This window comes from Dipodomys spectabilis, unplaced genomic scaffold (genome assembly GCF_019054845.1).
Source record: "Dipodomys spectabilis isolate Male_0828 unplaced genomic scaffold, ASM1905484v1 ptg000071l, whole genome shotgun sequence".
NCBI classification, from domain to species: domain Eukaryota; kingdom Metazoa; phylum Chordata; class Mammalia; order Rodentia; family Heteromyidae; genus Dipodomys; species Dipodomys spectabilis.
The window spans coordinates 8,250,560-8,273,745 of NW_024870748.1; the positions used below are offsets into that span (position 1 = coordinate 8,250,560).

The 23,186-nt window shown below is 44.4% G+C and overlaps 1 protein-coding gene across 1 annotated transcript; it reads right to left on the reverse strand.

Annotated features, from left to right (window-relative positions):
• Positions 1–2,034: 2,034 nt before the first annotated feature.
• Igsf1 (immunoglobulin superfamily member 1) lies at positions 2,035–14,172 on the reverse strand. The gene is made up of 17 exons (XM_042682426.1): positions 13,884–14,172; positions 13,279–13,566; positions 11,204–11,488; positions 10,681–10,974; positions 9,948–10,199; positions 9,490–9,610; positions 7,540–7,610; positions 7,411–7,443; positions 6,686–6,976; positions 6,177–6,455; positions 5,306–5,593; positions 4,049–4,336; positions 3,562–3,849; positions 3,087–3,374; positions 2,686–2,964; positions 2,405–2,528; positions 2,035–2,254 (listed from the first exon to the last, which is right to left on the reverse strand). Exons 1-17 carry the CDS (start codon positions 14,170–14,172, stop codon positions 2,119–2,121), a joined length of 3,894 nt encoding a protein of 1,297 aa, XP_042538360.1. The 3' UTR covers positions 2,035–2,118.
• Positions 14,173–23,186: the final 9,014 nt, after the last annotated feature.

Sequence of the window (23,186 nt, forward strand, 5' to 3'; positions counted from 1 at the left end):
CAGTTTGAACCATTTTGATACAGAAGAACCCAGGATCAATATTAGCATTTCACAAGTCTTTTTCTGTTGTGTTTATCTTTTCTTTTTAAATGTTTTTTATTGTAAAAATACTGTACAGAGGGGTTATAGTTACATGAGTAAGGTAAAGAATCCATTTCCTATCCAGCATTGTTACATCCTCCTTTGTTTTTCCCCTACCATCCCTTTCCTCTCCACCTCCCGACTCCTCCCTCCACCCCTCCCCCGAAATTCTAAAGTTTGTTTTCAATATAGTGTCTTCTGCATCTCATTGTTGCAATGGGTCAACCCGTATCCTTATTTCAGCATTTTGTGTTTGTCTTTTCTTCATTCTGCTTTTCTAACTTGCATGCTTTTCTAAATTCAGTTTTTGGCTCTGGGATCTGCCCATTTCTCTTCTATTTGATAAAGAGCTAAAGCAATAAAGTGATCACTTGCTAATTTACAGGGCTCTATCATTAGCCTTGACAATAAACACTCTGAAACATCTAAAGATCAGAAAACAAAATCCAACCTGATCAAAGGACTTTTATTCTAAAACCAAGGACTAAGGATGGGCCTCCTTCCAGTGTCCAAAATGCACAGCTTGATGGCTGGTTAGGGATCCAGAGTTTGGAGGGAGAGTGGTGTTCACCACAAAGCAACAATTAGTTTTGGCTAGATTCAAATGTAAAAGCACTTTTGAAATGCAATTTTTAGAAATGGTATAAGAAATTAGTATAAGCGACTAATAAAATCTCATCAAATGGAAATCAAAGTGGAACTTTGTACTTCTACATTCCAAAGAGCTTAATACAAATTAGCCCATAATACCCAGAGTGTTTCATTTTGTAAGGATAAAGGGAAATGGGATGCATTTTTGTTTCCCATTAACTTGCTGGGTAAATAAGCTTCCTAATGCAAGAATATAAGGAGTTGCTTTTGAAATTTTATTGAAGCCAGGGATAGATGAATCATTGTTGCTGAACTCTTACATATTGTCCTACAGATGTGTTTGCTTAGAATTAAACAGCTCTGGGAAGAGAGAAACTTTAGAATCATGAGTGAAGGGACCATGACTTCCTCTAGGACCCACAGACCAATTCTTATGAGGTCTTGCACAAAGTTCAATGAGGTAGGTAAGCCTCCCTACCCAATCCAACATCCTTAATAAGTGCTGAATCCTCACACATGGTGCTAAAGTGCATTTGGGCTGAGAATAAGAGCCAACTCCTGTTTGGGATCCTGGGAAAGAACACTAGGGGGTTCCATGCTCCCAATCACATTGGCTTACTCACTCCATTATTCCATCATTTGAGGCCCATAACTTTGGGAAAATGAGACTATCTTTAAGGAAAGCCCAAACAATCAGCTCTTATCAACCACTTATACTTAGCAATGAATTAATTTATATACTGTGATGGCTGAGGATCAAAAACATACTTTGCATGCTTTGAAGTTCTGCAGAGGGTCAATCTTACTGTTTGAAAGCAAGTGTGCTATGAACCTAAAAGTGACTTGGTGAAGGAAAACAAAATGTAACTTCAGCATTTGTCCTCTTCACACTCAACTTGAACAGGAAATTAGCAATATTCATTCATTGGCTCAATAATGAGATGGAAGGATAAAATGACCTCTGTTGAGTGACCTTATCTAAAGCCAAATTGCAAAGGGCTGTTATGGAGTCTTCTTTCCTCCTTCACCCCATCCTTGAACTTGGTCTCTATACTAGTAGTCGTGTGTCCTCATCATCTTTTACCATGGAGGTTAGCTCCAAAACACCAGTATTGTTAAGTGGTAAGTGGGCAACAGACTAATAGAAGAGCACTGCCATATTTTTTGCAGTTAAATAGTGAATAGGCTCTTTATTCAGAAGAATTCATTTTAATAGAATTTCATGCACCAGTCAATCAGCACAGTAAGGAGTTATAGGGGTGAGGAACCTCTCTCCAGGAAATATCTAGACCTAGTAGAGCATGTAACTCTCAGAATCCCATTGACACAACTCAGGTGATTAGAAGCCAAGAAGCAGTAGATAGAGCTAATTCTCAGGGTTAGCAGTCGGAAACCCAGGTCTCTGAGGGAAAAGATAGAAGAGGAAAGCTTTTGTAAAGCAGATTATTACACTGGGACTGACAGCTCCATGGCAATTCCCTGAGAGGTTGACGAGGGAGAATTGGTGGTGGTGCCCATTTCTCCTTCTTGGTTACACTCTTCAAGGACGATCGTCTGGTCTCTTCCATCCGTCTCCGAACCCCTGGGTAAAGAAAAAACGTATGAGTGATGGAGAAACCAGGTTCATCCACATGAAAATACATTGCATGCTGGAGCTCAGAGGCTACAGGAGGATTTGTTCCACTTGTTCCCAAAAGCACTTGATTTTCAGGAGTGTGAGATGAGCATTTACCTGGTTCGAAGTCGAGGCCACTTCTTCCATTCTATAGCTAGCACCACTCCCAAGGCTACCACAACCACCACAATGAGGCTACTTCGGACAATGTTGCCCACAGTGCACTCTTGAGCAGCAGGCCCTGTGGTAAATGACAGAGCAGAATCAATGGTCAGTGTGTCAATGTTCCCCTTGATCTCATCCCTGTCACTCTGGCATCCACAGGGTCACATGGGATCCATCAGTGGAGTCCCAGGTATATTATGCCAGCACCCTTCATGGAGGTGTTATCCACTTACCTGCTGCCCCCACCAGCTCCAGGGTATCACTGGGTTCTGACCAAATATCAGGGTAGGCCTGGAGACGGTAGCTGCAGCTATAGTTTCCGATGCCTTTTCCTTCTACATTGTTGATGACAAAATCCCCATCCTCTGAGAACTGCTGAGGAGCTTCTTCTCCCTCATGTTCTAATACAAATTCCACACCAGGAAGAGGTCCTCGGCACTGAAGGGTGATGTCCTTCCCAAGTTTGAACATGGTGCTGGGCCAAGCTGACAGAGAGGGTTTGGGAGGCTTGTCTGTAAACAGTAAGAAACACAGTTAAACCAAATGCCTTTAAACCTAGCCCTCTACCTCCTTACTCCTAACTGCTAAAAAGCCACAAAGATCTAAATGCTCATTGAAGTTCCCAGGATCTTACCAGTTACCCAAATCTCCAAGGTGTCACTGTGATTAGAAGCTGCAAAGGGAGCAGAGTCCAAATAATAAACACAGCTGTAGATGCCAGAATCTTCACTTCTCACCACTGGCATCCAGAAGTCAGCCCTGTACCCGTTAGACCTCTGGTGCTCAATGGGCTGGTGAGTCCCTTGCTTCAATAGGACAAATGTTGAGTCTGGCAGTTCCCCTTGACATTGAAGAGTTATATTTTCTCCAGGGGCCACCATGGGAGCAGGCTGGGCTAATAGGCTGGGTTTCGGGAGTAAGCCTGGAAGAAATTAACTCCTGGTTAGAGAGAAGAGGGCAATTTCCAGCACAGCACCCATGGTGCCTCTGATCCAAAGAAGAAAGAGCTTGCCCCTCTGTGAGCTATTTAAAAACCATGTCTCACAAACCCATCTTTTCCCTTCTTTCTCCACTCCCATGGTGGCCAGTTCAGAGTATCATTCCCTTACCTGTAACGATGAGTTCCAATGTGTTGCTAAGCTGAATCTTGACAGGGCTGGTCCAGTCAGGGTGGTAGCAACAGCTATAACGCCCTAAGCTAGCATCAGATATATTGGTGATGGGGAATGCTCCCTCAGTACTGGTGGAGCCCCAGAGCTGCATTGAAGTATTTTCTTCTTGCTTGTATAAAATGTACCCAACGCCATGGACTGGCCCTTGGCACCAGAGAGTAACATTCTGCCCCATTTGGACCACAGAACTGGGCTCAGCAAACAGCAATGGTTTGGGGAATGTATCTATAAAGAGAACAAATATGGACAATGGTGAGTATGGAAACTTGTCATTTTCCAAATTAACTCTTTTACGTAGACATAACAATTCTCCTCCCTGGTTTAGCTTAACCTTCTAAGAGTGATTACTCCCCACCAACCCTCCACAACCCGCTTAGCTCTTGCTCTATGTCCATTCCCAGTCTCATGACTTGATTGTCCTTACCAGTCACCCAGATCATTAGGGGCATACTGGGAGATGAGCCCCTGTTTGACATGGTTGTCTCGTAGTAGATACAGCTGTAATTCCCAGAGTTCTCTGCTTCAACTGAGTAGAGGAAGAAGTCAACTGCCTCTTCAGAGGCACTCTGGAGCTGTAAGGGCAACTGGGTTCCTTCTCGTAGCAGAGCAAACCTCATGCCCTGGAAAAGCCCTTGACAGCGCAAGGTCACATTCTTTCCAGGAAGCACCACAGGACCTGGCTGCACCACGAGAGTGGGCTTGGGGTAGTATTCTGAAATTATAAAAGATCACAACGTAAGAGAAGACACTCCCACAACATTCTGCAAATAGCTTTCCTAATAATTGCTTTTCCATATAATGATTATAAGAAACAGGTTATTTTTGCCAGTCGTGGAGCCTGAACTCTGGGCCTGGGCACTATCCTTCAGCTTTCAGCTCAAGGCTAGCACTCTACTACTTGAGCCACAGCATCAGTTCTGGCTTTTTCTGCTTATGTGGTGCTGAAGAATCAAACCCAGGGCCTCATGCATGCAAGGCAAGCGCTCTATCACTGAGCCACCTTCCTAGCCCAAGAAACAGTATATTTTACTGTAGAAAGTTAGAAAATATAGTTTAAATATCCCCAAGAAAACACAATGGCACCAACCCAAAGAAAACTATTTTTATATATTTATGTTCTGCCTGTATTTTATTCTTGCTTGTCCTTCTAGCTATAACTATTTATGTAGTTAAGACCTCACTGTGCTCACTGTTGGGTAGTCTAATATATTTCTCTTAACTTTATATTATAAACACTTTCCTATGACATTAAATAGCCTTTGAAAAACTGTCATTTGTAATGGCTGCATAACATGTAGCTGGCGTTTCAAGGTTTTCTACTGTTCTCTGAGGGCCATCCAACCCACCAATCTCTGGCAGTCTGGCTAAAGAAAGAGTGGACATTGAACCTAAAGCTCAAGGCCAAGCTTGAAAGATTTCAGAAATAGGGCAGCTCGAACTTGGCTCTTGGATTGGACACCCCCATCTGCCTCACTTCTTTCCTGGGAGTGAATTGCTTCCCTTCCCCACCTCTTTGTCTCCTGTTCCTGTAATAATATGAGCAGCTGTCCCACGTGGGCTGCTCACCACGTGCCAGGCACTGTCCTAAGCACTTTCTTAGTGTCCTTTAGAAAGAATGTTCTTCTTGCCCCAGCCCTTTCAGGATCCATACCATCTCCACCAGGATGCCCCCCTTCCTAACCTGTCACCACAAGCTCCACAGCATCGCTGGGCTGAGACCAGGTATCAAAGCCATAATAACGGCAGCTGTAGTTTCCTCCATCAGCAAAGCCCACGGAAAGGATCAGAAAGTGAATTGCACTGGCGCCTGGATTTGTCCAAGACCCATCACTGGATGCTATTTCACTGCCATCTTTGTACAGAATAAAGCTCATGTGCTGCTGGGGGGTGGAGCAATTGAAAGTCACCCGGGCACCAGGGGTGACCACAGGCCTGGCTTGTGTCTTGAAGAAGGGCTTGGGGTACATTTCTAGAAAGAGAGAAAACAATAGGACAAAACCAAGTTAAGAAAACAAAGCAAGCAAATGCTGCCAATGTTTGGTTCTAGAACAGTGCTCAGCCCTCTTAGGCATTTTCATTCAGTAACAGGCACTTTTAGAAACGTGGCGCAGGTGACCTCTCACCCTCTCCTCCCTCACTGCCCCAGGGAGAATTTGTCACTGGGACACAAAGGGAATGCAATGAAAGGGTAAACTGTCACTGGCACTCTGTCTGCTGATCCTCTGAGCCTCTTTGCCCATTTGGATCGGAGCAGGAAGTGGTACCTGCTCCACCTCCCTTGAAGATCGGCTCTCTAGTTAAGTGAGATAATTGATGAGAAAATAATTAGAAAAATTAAATCACCCTCTCCAAACGCAAGCTATTAATAACGATTACGGCTATTAATATCACGCAGCCAGAGGCCCTGCCTGACACTCCCAGCGCCACGCCTGCTTAGCTCTAAGATTGGACACAGGCTCCTAGGACCAGCAGCAAAGTTTGTGGACAGGAGAAGAGTGTTTGACAGGGGCCTTGCTTTCCCCTCCTCCCACACATCCTCTTTCAAGCTCTACCTTTTATGACCAGCTCCAGGGGCTTACTGGGTTCAGACCACTTGAAGGGGATCTTTGCAGTGTGCGTGCGGCAGCTGTAATTGCCTTGGTCTTTATCCTCCATTCTTTGGATAGTAAAGAAGGCTTCTCTCCCAACCGCACCAAGTTGCTGGACAGGTTCCTGCTCTCCCTCCTTATACAGAGCGAACTCCATGCCGGCCAGCCATCCTTTGCACCGGATTTGCAGTTCCTGACCCCGCACTGGCGGGGGAGCCGAAATAACAGGTTTGGGGAGGATGTCTGAAAAATGAAATGAATGAGGTTGCAAAGGAATTAAAAGTTTAGTCGTGCCCAGATGGGACACTCGAAGTGACTTTGTCAGGAAAAAAGAAAAAAAGCTATCTTGGCTTGTAAAGTCTTCTCTCACTGCCTCCCCTCCCCCAGCCCTGTGCCCCTGTGGCCTCCCAGCATTTTGGAGTCACAGAGGAGCAGCAGATCACCCCGGGGGAAGATCCTCTGGCGTTTCTTACCTTTCCCTACTAGCTCAAGGGCTTCACTGGGCTCAGACACAGCCATCTCCTCCCATGAATGGCAGTGGTAACTCCCGGTGTGGCTCTGGGTCAGGGCGCCAAGGGGGAAGGCAGCTCGGACCTGCTCAGAGGCAGGACGAGTTGCTATCCAACCGGTCCCGTCCTTCAGCAACACAAACTCCTTAGTGGAGCCAGAAGGGCTTCTGCACCACAGGGTTAAGTTCTTCCACGGGGCCAGAGGGAAGTTCGTCTCTGCCCACAGCTCAGGCTTGGGGGTTGGCGTGATTATTTCTAGAAACAGCAGGGTTAATGAAGCCATTCTCTCTTCTTCCAGCTCTCCCTCCTTTCCTTGCCCTTGACACACTCCCACCACCAAAACACCACCCCCCCCCACAATCAACACAGCACATTGTCCCCTTTGAACTCAAACCTGAATCCCTCCTTTCCTCCTTCCTTGCTTCCTTTTCTTAGGTACTGGGGAAAGGGGGAAGCAGATGCTTCAGCTGAGACTGAGTGCAAAAGCTTTTTTTTTTGGGGGGGGTAGGTGAGGTTGCAGGCAGAAAGGCAGAGTTGGAAGCTGCATTTTGCCAGCAGTTTTAGCAAGTGCCCCTTCCTGGCTGTCCTTTCCTCCCAACCAGTGGCTCTGTGCACACTGACACTGTCACTCTCTAGTTATTTCAGATCTCCAGAAAGGAATGTCCCAGTCTGGAACAGGAAAAACTCACCAGTCTCTTCTGTCAAGACACCATTGCACAGTCCTGCAAAAGAAACTGCTGCCAGGGCTCTGCCCCCTCCTCCACAGGCCTTTACCCCGGCCTTCTGCCCAGGCCCCTTCTCCAGCCTCTTGTACTCACCACAGCAGAGAATGGCCGTGACTATGAAGAGCATGGTGACCCCTTGAGCTGTTCCCAGCAACCAGGCTTCTCTAGGGAGACCAGAAAAGAGATGAGAGGAGTTGCTGGGATTAAGGGGAGGGCGGAGAGAAGGGGGCGGCAATTTATGTCATTGGCTTGCTCACTACCCAATCAGGATTGGGTATAGCCAGGATAATGGGACCTAATCTTTTCTGACATCGTTGACTTTTCCCTTTGAGGGCCTAGCCACCTAAAAACTTCTTGCTCTTTCATGACCCCTCCCCTCTCCCCAGCCTATATCGTATATCAGTTCCCCATGGCCCCTGATTAGGCTGGTGCTGGAGGTGAGATGTCAGATGGGAAAATGCTTTTTTATCTCTAGCTCTCAGGACTCTTGGAACTCAGTGTGATCAGCAGCTCTGAGTGGTGGGTGTGAGGATGGAGTATTTCTCCATCATCGAGTTTAAGTTTGGAATCAGTTGTTCTTATGGCAGTGTTGGTCCTTAGACGGACCTGCCTCACCTTGTTATGGAGGGGTTGCCAAGGCAGCCGTGATGAATTACCAGAAGACTGTCAATGCTAAGCTAAGCTTGTCGGAGTGGGATTTCCCCTCCCCTGACCCAGATTATGACTACAAATGTGCAGCAGCTCTAGGGTATGGTTCTTACGGAATTAGCTGCTAATAAGCCAAAATCCACTTCATAATTTTCAGTTAGAAAACACTGATCTCCCTCCACTGCCCCCTCCCTGCTACTTGTCAGGAAAACATGCTTTTTTAAGTTGCTTTCTCCCAAACCTGGCTTCCTTTCTCTCTATCTGACTTGCTCTCACTTTCTTTCTCTGAACACAGGCCCTGGGCTGACTGGGCCATTATAATACTTTTTCAAATCCTGCCTTGGAGGTTAACTTAATATGTATAGGACACAGGACAAAATCTGAAACAAACTGAATTTTGATCACATGGAAACTTTTTGAAACAAATCAAGTGGTGTTTTTTTAAGAAGCCTTAGGCGCCCCTCCCCCCAAGCATTCTGTCCCTCAGACCCCAGTGGAAAACACAGACACACATCATCATAGTCATCATCCATTGTGTATTGAATATTCTGAGACACACAAAGGTGGCAGAAGAGCATAGCCAGAAGCAGGGGGTGGGGGAAAAGTAGGCAAAGCATTCAGGAGGTGAGGCTTCCACCAGGTTATGAACTGTCATTTTTCTTGTCCTTCCTAAATGGAATAGACAAACCAGGAGGATCAGGGACAAAATTGGATAGCCCAGAGGACACCAAAGGATCAGAGGAAATTGCAGGAGGGTCTGTCTGGTTTGTCCTTTTCTTAGTCAGAGGAAAACGTCTGATTCTTGGCTCCATCCATTGCCTCATCAGGTTAAGACTCTATTCCCAGGATGCTCTGCACAGGTGGTTGGAGGCCAGTGTGGCAGGGAGACAGGTTTCTAAAGCAACTAGGATGAACCACAAGGCTCTCTAGCCCTTCAGCTGGAGGTAAGGGCAAAAAGTTGGAGTTGTATAAAGACCTTAGATACAGCATAGCACAGCTTGTTACAAGAGAACAAATCCAGAGCACGTTAGTAAGGGGAGCCAGCAATCATGTCTGAGGGACAGGATGGTATCCAGGAAAGGGGAAAGGTGTTAGCACTCCAGGAGGGGTGGGGCTCCTGGAGGGGTGGGGTCAGTCAACGTGCTTCTGATTACTTCTGTAGCCTCTGAGATTTATGCATCTCTCCACCCTCTGGCTTGGGTGATGACCCTTCTGTGAGGTGAAAGAGAAAGACCTGGGTTGAGAAAGTTTTGTCTTGTAAGCCTGGAGGGGTGAGGGGAATACATAGGGTTTGCCCACTAGAGCCTGTCTCAACCGAAGAGTGACCCATTCTTAAAACTTAAAAGTATAGACTCAGTTAGCTGGAGAAAGAGGGAGCTGGGATGAGACAGTTACCTGATTCTGAGTCTCCTACACTTCCACCTTATCCACAGCACTATCACCAGCAAGGAAACAAACTGCATGATTAAGGACATCCGGATAGCTTCATTCAGAACATAATTCCAGGTGAGAATTCCTGTGACCAGAGAAGACCAGAAACAGGGGCCTTGATGGGGACAGGGCAGGTGAGTACATTCATGGGCTAAGAAGCTAGTTGCTGAGATGACTTCTATTGGGAAGGGGGGGGTGGGAGTGGCCTTCCTTTTCCTGGAACAGGGGACCCTTGACAGTATTGTGCTTACAATTTTGGGGTGATTGTCAGATCACTCCAGGGGGATGGCTCCCCAAATCAAGGGTCCTGGTTTCCCAGCTCCTCAATCCCCTTCCTGTATCTTTCTGGGCACTGCTTTGGGATCTCCAGAGCATGGGGATAATCATTTCACATTCCTGTGTGGGGGGGGTTATCATCTTACCTGTTGGCCCCATCAGCTTCAGAGGCTCACTGCGATGTGACCAGATATTAGGGTGTGCCTCGACCCGGTAGCTGCAACTGTAGGTCCCCGTGCCTTTCCCTTCAGCATTAGTGATGATGAAGTCTCCATCCACTGAGAACTTCTGGAATGTTCCACGTTCTTCCCATTCCAGAGAAAATTCAAGTACTGGATGAGCAACTCGGCATTGTAGAGTGATGGTCTTTCCTAGCTTGAACACAGTGCTGGGCCAAGCTGACAGGGAAGGTTTGGGGGGCTTATCTGAAACCAATTCAGAGATCAGACTGAGAAATGACTTTGAACACAGTACACTTTCCCCCACCAAATGCTTCTGAGCTCTCCATTTGGTCTTAACTTGCTTTTTACTCCAAGGTTGGCTGTGCATTACATTCCTTTGCTCTCTCCATGGTGCTCTTCAGATTTCTGTTTCCTAACTTCAACTGTGAGACCACACATTCATAAGCTCCCTGGCTAGAAGAAGAAGAACTTTCCCACAAGACAGAGTTGGGCTGAGCTATGCTTAGTGGTAGGGCTTGAGGAACAACCCCGAGAAACAAGATCTCCAAAGGATTTAGAGAAAATTCTATACCACCCTCCTAGTGCTTTATCCTTGACTCCTAGCTCTAAGAGAGTGCTACGGATTGCTAGCCTCTTCTTAGACTACTGTAATGATGGAAAAATAAACAGGATTATGATAATAATTTTTAGTACTTGCCTACAACCACAAGATCCACAGTGTTGTGTGTTGCCATCTTAATGGAAGTCTTCCAGGTGAGGAAATAGTGGCAGCTATAGATGCCAGCATCACTGTAGGTCACATTATTGAGGAAGAATGATTTGTTGTCACTGATACTGGAGGCATCCAAAAATTGAAGTGGTTTGTCTTCTCCTTTCTTGTAGAGAGCTAGTCCCACTCCATCCACTGGTCCTCGGCATCGCAGGCTCACATTCTGACCCATTTGGACCACAGGACTAGGCTGAGCAAGTAGCCAGGTCTTGGGGAAAGTATCTAGGATGAAACCCAAAATACGGTCTGACTTCCCCCTCGGACTAGTTAGTGTTCTTTCCCTCCTCCTCCAGCCTACTTTTGGTGAATCCCTCCCTAAGCCCAGTTATACAAAGTCTGTACCTTTCTCCATTGTTAGCTCTAGCTGCATGATAAGATTCTCCAGGGAGACCCAAAGGGAGTTTTATATCCTTCCCCTCTAGATATATTCCATGTCATTCCCTTCTCTTACCAGTTACCCAGATTTTCAGGACATCACTAAGGAGTGAGCCTCTGTATGAGCCATCATAGTAAAAACAGAGGTAATGTCCAGTATCACTGATCTTCAAAGACTGGAAGAAGAAAAATGCCTCATTTTTTATTGATTTCTTGTGGTAAAAGGAACTCTCCAAATCTTCAACTCTCATTAAAGCAAAAGTCATTCCATATATTGGCCCTTGGCACCTGAGACTCAGGCTTTCTCCAGGTGCCATGATGGGCCCAGGATAGGCTGTCAGAGTTGGTTTGGGGTAGAGTCCTAGAAAGGGAAAAAATCCTGAAGTTAGAGGTAAGATGATTGCTCTCTGTTCTTTTTTTATATTTTTTTCTTTGTTCTTTGGACAAAGAGTAGTAGTATGAAAAACTACCCTTTCCTCCCTCGCTCTTCCTTGTATCTCTGCCTCCTCTAGCAAGTAATCATTTATGTCACTTCCCTCTCACTGCACTGTCAGCTCCACTGAGATCTAGCTCTGTGTAGGTGTGTGTTCAAGTGGAATATCTACCCTTATAATTTCCAGTATCTTCAGGATGGACAGATTTTTTTTTTTGACCTGAGAAACCAAACCTCTATGAAACAGTTTGATTCCATCTTGCAAGCATTGTAGTATTAAAGAAGAGCATGTGAATGCATTCAGCTCATCTAAAATCCTATTTCTAACATGAACTTGGAGGCCAACAACCAGGGTTTAGCTAACAAGTCAGTAGCCCAGTGAAATCTCTGTTAAAACTGTCCCACATTCATTTCTCTTGATTGTTCCTCTAAGGCGATTATACTATAAAAATGAGGTCAACCTCACCCCCATACCATTCCTTCTCACCCCTATTACAATCCTAGGAATAGCCACCCAATCCATTGTGGAACATTTAGGATACATCAGACATCCCATAGGTCTAGGTGTAAAGGGTAAAGAAGACAGTCCCTACTAATAGAAACTTATGAAATAGAGGAGAATATCAAAGAACAGGTAACTACAGAAGTGTGTGTTGGTGAAACCTATGCTTGAAGAGTATGTGTGCAATAAGCATCCATACACGCAGGTCCAACGGGCAGTCCTTTTTTCTTTAATCCTCCACAAAAAGCTACACTAACAAATTAGTATCTGCCATTTATCGAGAACTTATATGCCAGGCACTGTACATATATTAAACTTAGAAAAATCCTCACAACAACCCTGTGAGGTAGGCATTATTCTTAGACCAATTTTGCACATCAGGAAACTGAGGCACAGAGACACATGATACAATAGGTTGGATAGATATTGTTATTGTGTGTTAGAGAGGAGGAACCCAAAATGTAGAAAAGTAAAGTACTTGCTCAAGCTCATACAGAAAGGCAGTGTCAAAGGTGGAACTAAAAACTGGGGTTATTTTTTGTAGCACTACAGTTTTTCTTAGCTTGATGTAGGGAGTGTTGTAAATCTGGATAATGCCATTTAGAAACATCCAGGCCATGGGGTAGGAGAGTTGGGGTTGGAGTGTGTGTCTGGAATTTGAATATTTGAGGGGGGACGTTTTCTGTGTTTACAGCTTGGTGCTGCCTTTGCTGGTTTTACCCAAGTACTTTATCAAGTCACTTGAAAGCTATGACCTGTTACTTTCTTTGTCCTTTGTTTTGTGTGTGTGTGTGGTAGTTGTTTTTGTTTTTCATCCCCAGCTCTAGCAAATTGTTCTGTTTCCCACACCTCAAAATAATCATTGTGAGTCAAATACATTTTTTAAAAATTAAAAATCAGTTTTGAAGATTGCAGTGGCAGTGCCTGGCACATATTAGGTGCTCAATAAATATTTATTGAACAAATGAATGAGTGATATCCAACAACTTAAGAACAACAAAGTTACAATGAGATAAAGCTGCCAGACAGTTGCCTGGGCTTACTCACTAACCAAATGATTAGCTCCCATATATTTGCCTTGAAGCATGTGTGATTCTAATTTACATCTCAGGGCCTAAGACCTGGCTGAGGAAAGCAAAACTCCAGACCCAAGCTCAACGAGTCATGATCCCTGGGATAACAATTGTCAGATGCCAGCAGCCATGGCCACACCCACCTGCTACAACCAGCTTCAGTGGGTTGCTGGGCTCTGACCACAGGGTGGGGAGCATCTGGATGTGAGTGCGGCAGATATAAACCCCTTCATTCTCAGGTGTCATGTTGTCAATGGAGAATATAGCCATTGTTCCAGTTGGAACTTGGTAATCCACTGGCTCTGAATATCCCTCCTTAAACAGCATGAACACCAAATCTTGCAACCAGCCATGGCAAAGGATGTTAACACTACATCCAGGAAGAGGAGGGGTTTCAGCCTGGATCCAGAAGATAGGCTTGGGCAGCTGGCCTGGAAGGAAAAGATGAACTGGAATTAGATTGAATTCGAACAATGCTGCCCAGATGGCAACAGAGAAGAGCTCTGCTTGAAACAGCTCCCCTGTATGATTCTCATTGGTCATTCTACTTCTCGTGCTCTGTTCCAGAGTCTATATCCTCACTGTGCAATCCTAATACCCAAAGAACACTTATTTTTTTTAAGGGCCGAATATATATATGCATAAATGAATGAATGAATGAATGAATGAACCAAGCCTTGCCTTAGGAAGGCAAATTTGAATCAAGAACTGGGGCATATTCTCAAGCCATCTATCTCTCTCTTCTTACCTGGTGCCTCTAATTCTAGCACTTTACTTGGCTTTGACCAGGTTGTCTCCTTCCAATAGCAGCATCTGTAAAGACCTGTATTGGACTCTGTGAGGGCACCTAAGAAGAATGACACTTGGAAGGTCTTGTGGAAAGGGCGGATCCAGGTCATCTGTGTGGTATCCTTCAGCAGCAGGAACTTGCTGGATGTCCGAGAGGGGCTTCTGCACCAAAGGGTGATGTTCTCCCAAGGGGCCTGGGGATAGTTGGACTCGATCCACAGCTCCGGTTGGGATTCCATCGCTGCCATTCCCAAAGATCACAAAGATATGAGCATGCCAACCCTCTCCCTCCCACAGTGTACCCCCACAGGGTACTTTAAATCTGCCCTCAGGCAAAGCTTTCCTTTTGACCTCCCTAGGGCAAAGGAGTGTCTGCTCATGTGGAGTGTAGGAGAGGGACCCCAGAATATTGGTTTGGGAATCTAAATGACAAATGAGCTGGAAACTAAAAGTGCAAATAAATCTCACCACTCTTCTTGGAAAACCAAGTCATGAAGGGAGGGGCACCCCAGTCTCTGTTTGGGATCTCAAGGTGGTGATGGTCAAGGTCATATAGGCAGAGCAGTGTTTTGGATCCTTCAAGAAGGAAGGTATGTGAAGGAGTGGAATTTGCTTACCTGTGTAGGTCATACCCATACTCAGCCCTGAAAAGAGAGACTATGGTGAAAGGAGCCCCTCTCTTTGTTACCTTGCCCTCCAACCTTAAATACCCTTCCCTTCCTCCCAAGGAGCCCACTGTGAGGAGTAACTGTGATAGAGTCACTTAACTGTCACCTCTTCCTTATACTCACGAATGCAAAAGAGCAGGAGAATGAATTTCCGAAGCATGGTAGTCATCTCCCCGGGTCTGTCCAGGGTCACAGGGCCTCTAGAACTGGATGTGTACTTGGAGTCTTGAAGTGTTTTGCTCCTCAGCAGGTGGTGGGATCTAAAAGCAGAACTGTTCTTACTCAGGGACTTGTTCTGCTCCTTAAAGTTCAGTTGACATCACTAAACTGCACTTGACAAGCCTAAATTCTATTTTGGCATAGGCACACATAGCCTTACAAAGCCACCTGCTACTTCCTCTTTGGGCCCCAGATACTTATTCCCTATTTCCCCACTGAAGATTGTTGCTGGCTTTTATTTAAGATGTCATTTCTCTTGTCCCTAGGATCATGAAGGTTCAGAAGGTGACCTAATCCAAGTCTGCAGAAGTGGGAAATACAGGAGTCATTTTTTCCAATCTCCTACACCACACACACACACACACACACACACACACACACACGCACACGCACACACACACGCACATACACCCCACACACATGTCCTCTAACAACTTAGCAAAGGAAACATTTACATCCCATGTTGTTGATGAGGAAAATGAAGTGTGGAGAGATGTAATAAAAAAGATATTATTTAAAGCAAAATTCAAATCTATGTTTAAGGCCTATATGCTAAAACTTATTCAACTTCTACCCGTGTCCACCTTCATTCTCCCTCGGTCTTCCTAAGAATCCATGAAGATCTGACCTTCCATGAGGTGCTTCAGATCTCAATTACAATTTTAACTCCAGAAGCTCAATACTCCCTTCTTAAGTAGGTATTGGAGAATCAAGCTGTTTATATTTAATTAATATAAATTATACGTGATTCATTGACTGCCCATCACATTGAACTAGCTTTGTTTACTGCCCCTAAGGATATTGGATTTAAGGAATATAGAAAAATATTTGAAATCAGAGAGGGTTCTGGTTTTCTAGAAAGTCACTATTAACTATAGTCCCTGAACATATGTAAGGTGGGTCCCTGAGCATTTATGCCTCCCTCCTCACCCCCCCCCCCCCAGTAACCTGTTGCTAAGGGAAAGTGTGTCTTTCCCACATAAACTCAGGCTAAGTGTCCTCCACTAACCTCTGTTCAGGATGTGAAGTCCTGGCTGACCCCAGGTACATGACCTTATTTCCGTAAAGAGGGGAAGGGACAGCACCCAGAACAGAGAAAGGGGCTAGATGATTTTGCTTCCCCAGATGGATGCTAACACCCCAGGGCTAATAGTTACCCTGATGGAGGAGCAAAGAGGAATGAAGATTCATTTTCAAAACCTCTGGGCTATGGTGGTGGACAGCGAGATATCCAAGAAGAGCAGAACTCCATTTTGCATTTCTTACTTTGCATTGAAGAATACTTAATATTTCTTTTTGCCCTCTCCAAACTTTTCTTATCTGTTAAATGAAGGAGCAACATGGACCCAACACTGCTGTGTTGGATTAGAGAAAATATATGTACAGCTACAGGAATTTAGGGAACATTTCATGTAAAAAGGTGATGTTTTTCTCCCTTTTTTACAAAAGGGGCATTCAAGTGGCCTAGGATCCTAACGACAGTCTTCCCATCTCAGTTCCTTCTCTACTCCTCTCAGTGCCTGGCCAAGGCTTGGATGCCACCCTGTTGCTTTGTTCCCCTGAGGCACTGGGCCAAACTCTATTGGGGGAAGCTGCGATTTCTGCCAAGGGGAAGGTTCAACCTGGGATTCCAATCAGGAAATGCCATCTGAGGTTCCAGTCTTACCACATGGACCCCCAAAGCAGAATCTTTCACTAAGACAAGTCATGAAAACTAGCTTTCTCTGTACAGATGACCATACCTCAATCACTAAGGAAATTATCCTATTCATATTTGGCCCAAATGATGAAGCTTATGTCCTGGGCATGTGGGAATAGCTCTAAGCTTCAGGTTACTTGGTCACGCCCACCCCCACTCTCAACTTGGACTGTCGAGCCATTTGCTCCCCCCACTCCTTCCTCCCTCCCCCCCCCCCCGTTTCTACTTCATCCCAAGCACTTTCCCCACCCTTAGGCAGCGCGCCGCAGTGCTTTTGAGGGTGACATATCCGAAATGTCTAATGGCTCGCCCCCTGCATAGCTTTGAGGGCTCTTGGAATCAAAGAGGTTGGGCTGGGCAGGGGGTATCGGGTATATACTCCGCTGAGGGTTTGGAGGGAAGACTGAGAAGGGAAAGGGAAGGTTGTCAGGAGAGGCAGGACTGGGATCCGGGGAGGGAAGAAGAAGGCAAGGATGGAGGGGGTAGGAGGACAGATTGGGCAGCAGTTTGATTTACAGCAATTAATGACAACAGGGAGACTCTTTTAGGGTTTTGCTTAGGGTCTGGTGGCCAGTAATTAATCTTCAGCTACTGGACTTATGCGCTCATTTGCAGGTACTTACGGTAGTTGAAGGCCCGCTCCGCTGTTGGAGATTCTCCAGTGAGCTCCTCCAGATGCAGCAAACTGCCCCGGCGTGAGAAGAGCTGTCTAAGGCCAGCCTCTCGGGCTCCAAGCCCCGCCTCCCTCTCTCCCCCGCCCGTCCGCTGGCCCGCCCCAACCTCCTCCCCTCCCTCACTGGGCTCCGGAGCCCACCTACATCAACTCTGCCTAGCACCTGCAGTCCTCTGACGAGCAGGGTTTCTATGCCCCTCCCAGCGCCCCGCCTCTCTCCTGGCTCCCGGCAGATAGTCAGCCAAACTCAGTCCCCTGCCCCCTGCCTGTAGCTCAGTTTCATTGGGTCTCTATATCCTGGAGGGCCAGCTCTTAAGACAGCCAAAGCTGTAGATCTTCCTCTCCCAATGCCTTTAAAGGGATCTCAGTTCTTCCTCTGCTCATTCTTTGCCCAATGTATTCCGAAACATTGCCACATCATAGTTTAAATGCCTACTATGTGACTCCGGCTCTGAGCATGTATTATTTCTAGTCTTCACAGTAATCCTGAAAGAGCACTGGTTCTTCTGCCACTTTTTGCAGATGAGGAAACTGAAGCTAAGACAGAGTTAAAAAACTTGGCCAGTCTTCAAAGTTCAGCATGACATATAGCCTAGGCTTTCTCCAAAAAGATTTTTCCTAATTGAGATTTGAGTTCAGGCTCCACATTCAATAGCTGTGTGACCTTAATCAGGTGACTTCAATTCTCTGAGCCACATTTTCTCCTATCTTTAAAATGAAGAAAACAGCAGAACTTAGACTACAGGACTTTAATGGGTTAATTCAAGGAGAAGTCAAAACACAGTAGAGTTGGCACACAGTAGGTGGTCAGTAAATGGTAGCTGCTGCTACTGCTTCTACAAGTATTATTAACCTATAAAGCCTTCCTTAGCCACCTAACATCATCATGATTTTGACAATGTACAACGTGGTGCAGTTTTTGTTGACCATGGTAGACATTTTTCTGTTTTGTTTTTCCAGTCCTGGCACTTGAACTTGGGGTCTGGGCTCTGACCCTGAGCTTCTTTTGCTCAAGGTTAGCACTCTACCACTTGAGCCACAGTGCCACTTACAGCTTTTTCTGTTTATATGGCATTGAGGAACCCAGGGCTTCATGCATGCAAGCACTCTATCACTAAGACACTTTCCTAGCCCTTTTTGCTTGTTAATTTTAACTCACTGTCTTACTATGCAGCTTTGACTGATCTCAAATTTGTGATCCACCTGTCTCAGCTCCCAGGGTGCTGGAATTAAAAATGTGCACCACCACAGAGCTACAAAAGACTTTTTAAAATAATATTTTATGAGTGAGACAATAACCAAGGCTCTTGACTTATAAAATGTGATGGGATTAAAGACAAAATATGTATAGTCAATTCTTCTTTCATCTGAATTTTTTCTTTTCATAAGTGAACATAAGTTATATAATAAAAACAGGTGAATTTAAGAAGAAACTATGTAAAATAAATTATCAAAGTGTTTTTGTTGTTGTTGTTATTGCTGTTGTTGCTGTGTGTGTTGGTGCTAAGGCTTGAACTCTTGGTTTCTTACTTTCAGCTGACACTCTGCAACTCGAGCTATGCCCCCAATCTAGCTTTATTTGCCAGTCAGTTGGAGAAAGAATCTCATGCCCAAGCTGGCTTTGAATCTCAATCCTCAGATCTCAGCCTCCTGAGTAGCTAGGATTACAGGCAATGGAAGCTGTGTGGGTGAGAATCTCACTTGCTCCAGCCTTCTGCTCTGGTTCATTACAGAGTCTTGAAGGAAATTGTCATTCAGGCTTCAAAAGCACTGGTACAAGTCAGTGCTTCTTAACAGGCCAATTGAATATCATATCTTCATGTATCAAGTATTATCATTTGTGGCTTCCTCTCACTCTCAGCTGGCTTGTACACGGCATTTTAAATCCCAGATTGTTACATAATGATTAAAATAGCCTCATAAATATAAATGATTGTTTTTTAGACAAGTCATTTAACCTCTTGAACCCTAATTTTCTTATTTGTAGAATGGTGATTAATAATTTCACTTATTAAGGGGTGGCATTGCCCAAAAAGAAATATCCTCATTATCTGACTTATGAAATGGCAACCCCTCTGTACATGACATTAATAATAACAATTAAAAATAATTGCACTTATTACCCTGCAGGGTTTGGGGTAAGACTGGGAAAAAAAACCCTCATGTGTAAACCACTAGATAGGGGCTGACATACAGCAAGGAGCCTTTAACACATTAGTTGAGGATTTCATTGTTCTGTTTGCTGACGATTCAGAGAGGATGACGTTTCTCCTCTTAAAGATTCTGTAGTGTGAGGATGACTCGTGACAGAGAATGAGTAGGAGGCAGCCAGAGCAGCAGCCCCGAGAGTCAGAGGACTACAATAGAAAAGACCAGCAAGAAAGCTCCGGCAGTCTGTGTTCAGAAAACAACAAACAGTTGGCCTTTGCTGTGTGCCTCATCTAGGGCAGTGGTAGCAAAGGAAAGGAGAACAATGTTTAAAAAGCTATTGAGGAAGTAGAATTGATCAAACATGATGTTTGTTTGGAATATGGTAATGATACCTAATGTCTGTTAGAGTGGGAACAACCATGTCATTGTTTTTTTTTTAACATTCATAGAAAAATCATTGGGATCATGGGTGGCAATAAGTGCTTTATGGCCCTTCACTCATTTAATTTCCATAGCAACATAATGGAGAAGCTATCGCTATGAGCTCCATTCTACAGAAGGAAAAATTGAAACACCTAGCCATTAAACAAACTGCTCAAGGTTAACTCTGGGGCAGCAAGTGACAGAGCAAGGATTCAAATCTTGACACTGTTTATAAAACTCTATATTCTGAGCATGTGCTGCCTTTGCAATGGGATATTTAAGATGAACAAAAACTAAACTGAAAAAATGAAAGTACCCCCTCCACAGATGTGAAAATGCTTCTGGAATAGAAATACAACAATAGAACACACTGATAATAATGTGGAAGGAAGTCAACAAGGTATCCCTCAATACTTTGAAAGTTGTTGAGCAAAAACCTGGTGCTCTTGGACTAGCATCCTGAATCTAGGGTGGCTCATATCTCTCTCATTTGGCTGTGGAAGGCTTGACAAGGTCCTGGGGCTGTGTGGGTGAGAATATGATTTACTCTAGAGTCTTCAAGGAACTTGTTATTCAGGCTTCAAAGAAACCTGTCATTCAAACTCTGGCTGGCAATTGAAATACCAGAAGCTCTCTCTTTAGGCTACTTTGGTTGGTTTTGGACCATACATCCCACAGAAAGAGAAACATTCTCTGACCAGGAGCCCTAAAGAAGCCTTAAGTGCTACAAAGTACTACAAAGCTAGCAGAGGCCATTGAATTTGCTCACATCTTGCTCCATCAGCAATCAAGAAGGCCTGTGGCTCTGTAACTTGGAATCTCTCTTTCTCCCTCTCTCTCTTTCTCTCTCTCTCTCTCTCTCTCTCTCATACACACACACACACACACACACACACACACACACACACACACACACACACACACACACACACACACCTCAAGAAGCAAGAAGCTTGGGCTTCTCTTCTGGTTTATTACTCTAGAGTTGGCTGATATTAAACAACCTGTTTTAAGGGAATATTTTGATCATGACAAATCTTGTTCCTGATGATCAGTCCTCCTCTCATTTCATTCTCTGCACTGTCTTGATCTGGTGGGGTGGTATGGGGACTCTCATTTTCACTGTCTTCTTCTAAAGTGGTGAGACCAGAAAATATTTCAGAGTCAAAGATTCCCTACTTCTTAGACCTTGAGAACTGGGGCTGGAAGAAGGTTCCTTCTGCAAAAGCTTCACAGTTGCCTCTTACAGAGTGTGAGGCAAATGGTAAACCCTAGCTTTAATTGAGTGCCTACTATATCTTTTGAAGCAGGGAATGTAGAGTATAGAGGCGAGACAAAACTGATTTGTAAGGTAGGATTTGCTGAGCTCCAGGGGCAGCTCAGCAAGAGCTGCTATTTTACATAGCAGGACTGGAGAGCAGAGGAGCTTTGGCAGAGCTTTAAGAAGGGGAAAAAATATGGAGGGCCAGGGGCTCATCTTCAGAGCCTTTCTCCATACATAATCAAGCATAGCATAAGAAGATGAGGTTGATTTTTTTCTAACATCAATCTATCTTTCCCTATTCTCAATAAGAGAAGCACAAGGTAGAATATCTCTTCCCAGCCATTCTAAAAAGCAGCATGTGTGCATCTTACCTCCACTCAGCATTTAGTGACTTGATAGTAGTAGATTGAAATTGCTCAGGGCCAGAGGATTCTTAACACTTAAGAAGTAAATGCTACTAATCAGTCCTTCCATCCACTGTTCCCACAAAAATGATTTAAAATATTGACTAGCGCATCATTTTTCTTCCATTTTTATGTTTTAGGTTATTGAATTTCACTGCTAAACAGGAACTTTTCCAAACTACTCAAAGAATCTTGATCGTTATTACACACTCTTCAGGGAGTTATGGGCACTGTGTCTTCTGGCTCCTACCTCATTGTGGTGGCCAGCCAGCTGATGAACATGTCAGTACTCTGGGAATATTCCTTGTATTCAAAGGTTGATAACTTATTTTACTATCCTTTTCAACTCTCCATTCAAACATGGCTGCCATCCTTTTCTGCTAGTGCTATGCTAGAATAATGAGGACATAGGATCATTTAGGGTGGGCTCCAACAGTGATAAAGGAGATGGGGAGTTAGATGATGAAGACAGCTACAAAAAGAATCCCACAGATCCTGAGTTTCAACTGAACTTTTGTGAAATGCTTCAATTATTAAGGGTAAAATTTGGGCACTAAGTCACTGGCAAAAGTTATGTGAAGATATTTGCACTACTGTGCAGAAAGCCTTCTAGAATAAAGCAAATGCAATTGATGAGTGAGAACTGAAATGTATTTAATCAAAACACTCATTGTGAGCTGTAAGACATTAGAGGCCTACATGATCAGGATGCTGGGTGCCGGTCACAAAGCAAATGAATAGTGTTATCACCTAGGTGAGTTTAACTTAAGGCTAATCGGTGCAAGGAGAGAATGAGGTTTGGTTGGGTTCCAATCTAGTAGGGCCATAAGGTTCTGTTCAATATATTTACTATTTAACAAGAAGGTAAACTACTGATCCACCAGACCCAAATGACAATCCTCAGGGCATCACAAAATGTCTTTTTCTTCTATGAGTATCTATACTTCAGAGTGTATATTGGGCAGGGGATTGAGGATCCTCACAAAGGCCTACAAAATCAGGAGGATTCTGTTTGTTTTTTGTTGGTCGTGGGGCTTGAACTGGAGGCCTGGGCACTGTCCGTAAGCTCTTCTGTTCAAAGCTGCACTCTACCACTTTGAACCACAGCACCATTTCTGCAAAATCAAGAGGATTATGAAGGTTGAGTAGGTGCTTTTCCTGTGCTGGATAAAGTTGGTGGATCCAGAAAGAAAGCAAATAAGCTCAGCTCTACTGCTTAGGCTAGGCAGTTAGAGGGTTCTAGGAACAATTTAGATATGACTCAAGCAGGATGCATGGAAATGTCAGTGTCTTTCTGCTTTAGTCTGCCTTTCCTCGATTGTGTCAAAAATGCAGGCATTTTACTGGGGTTGAGAGGAAACAGGAATGGAATGGCACTCAGGAATGCCCAACTGGGCTTTTCTATTTACTTTTAATCATTCCTCTAAAGTATAGAAGTCAACAGTTAAGTTCTTTTATTCCATTTATTGTATGATTAACCAATTCTATAATGAAATTTAGACATGTCTAAATTACAAAAGCAACACAAATTAAAAATTTCAAAACACAGTTACTGTAACATAACCCACTGTTTACAATCTGTTTATAAAAATATCACTTTACAGGCTATTATTTCAATGTGCATGTACCTCTTGGAATTCTTCTGGTTTTGCATCTTGGAATATGGTCAAATTTTCTAAAAGATCCATGTGCCCTTGACAGAGGCTATAGAAGGACGTTCTGTAAAGAAATCTAATAAGTTAATATGCTTGTTTGACAATA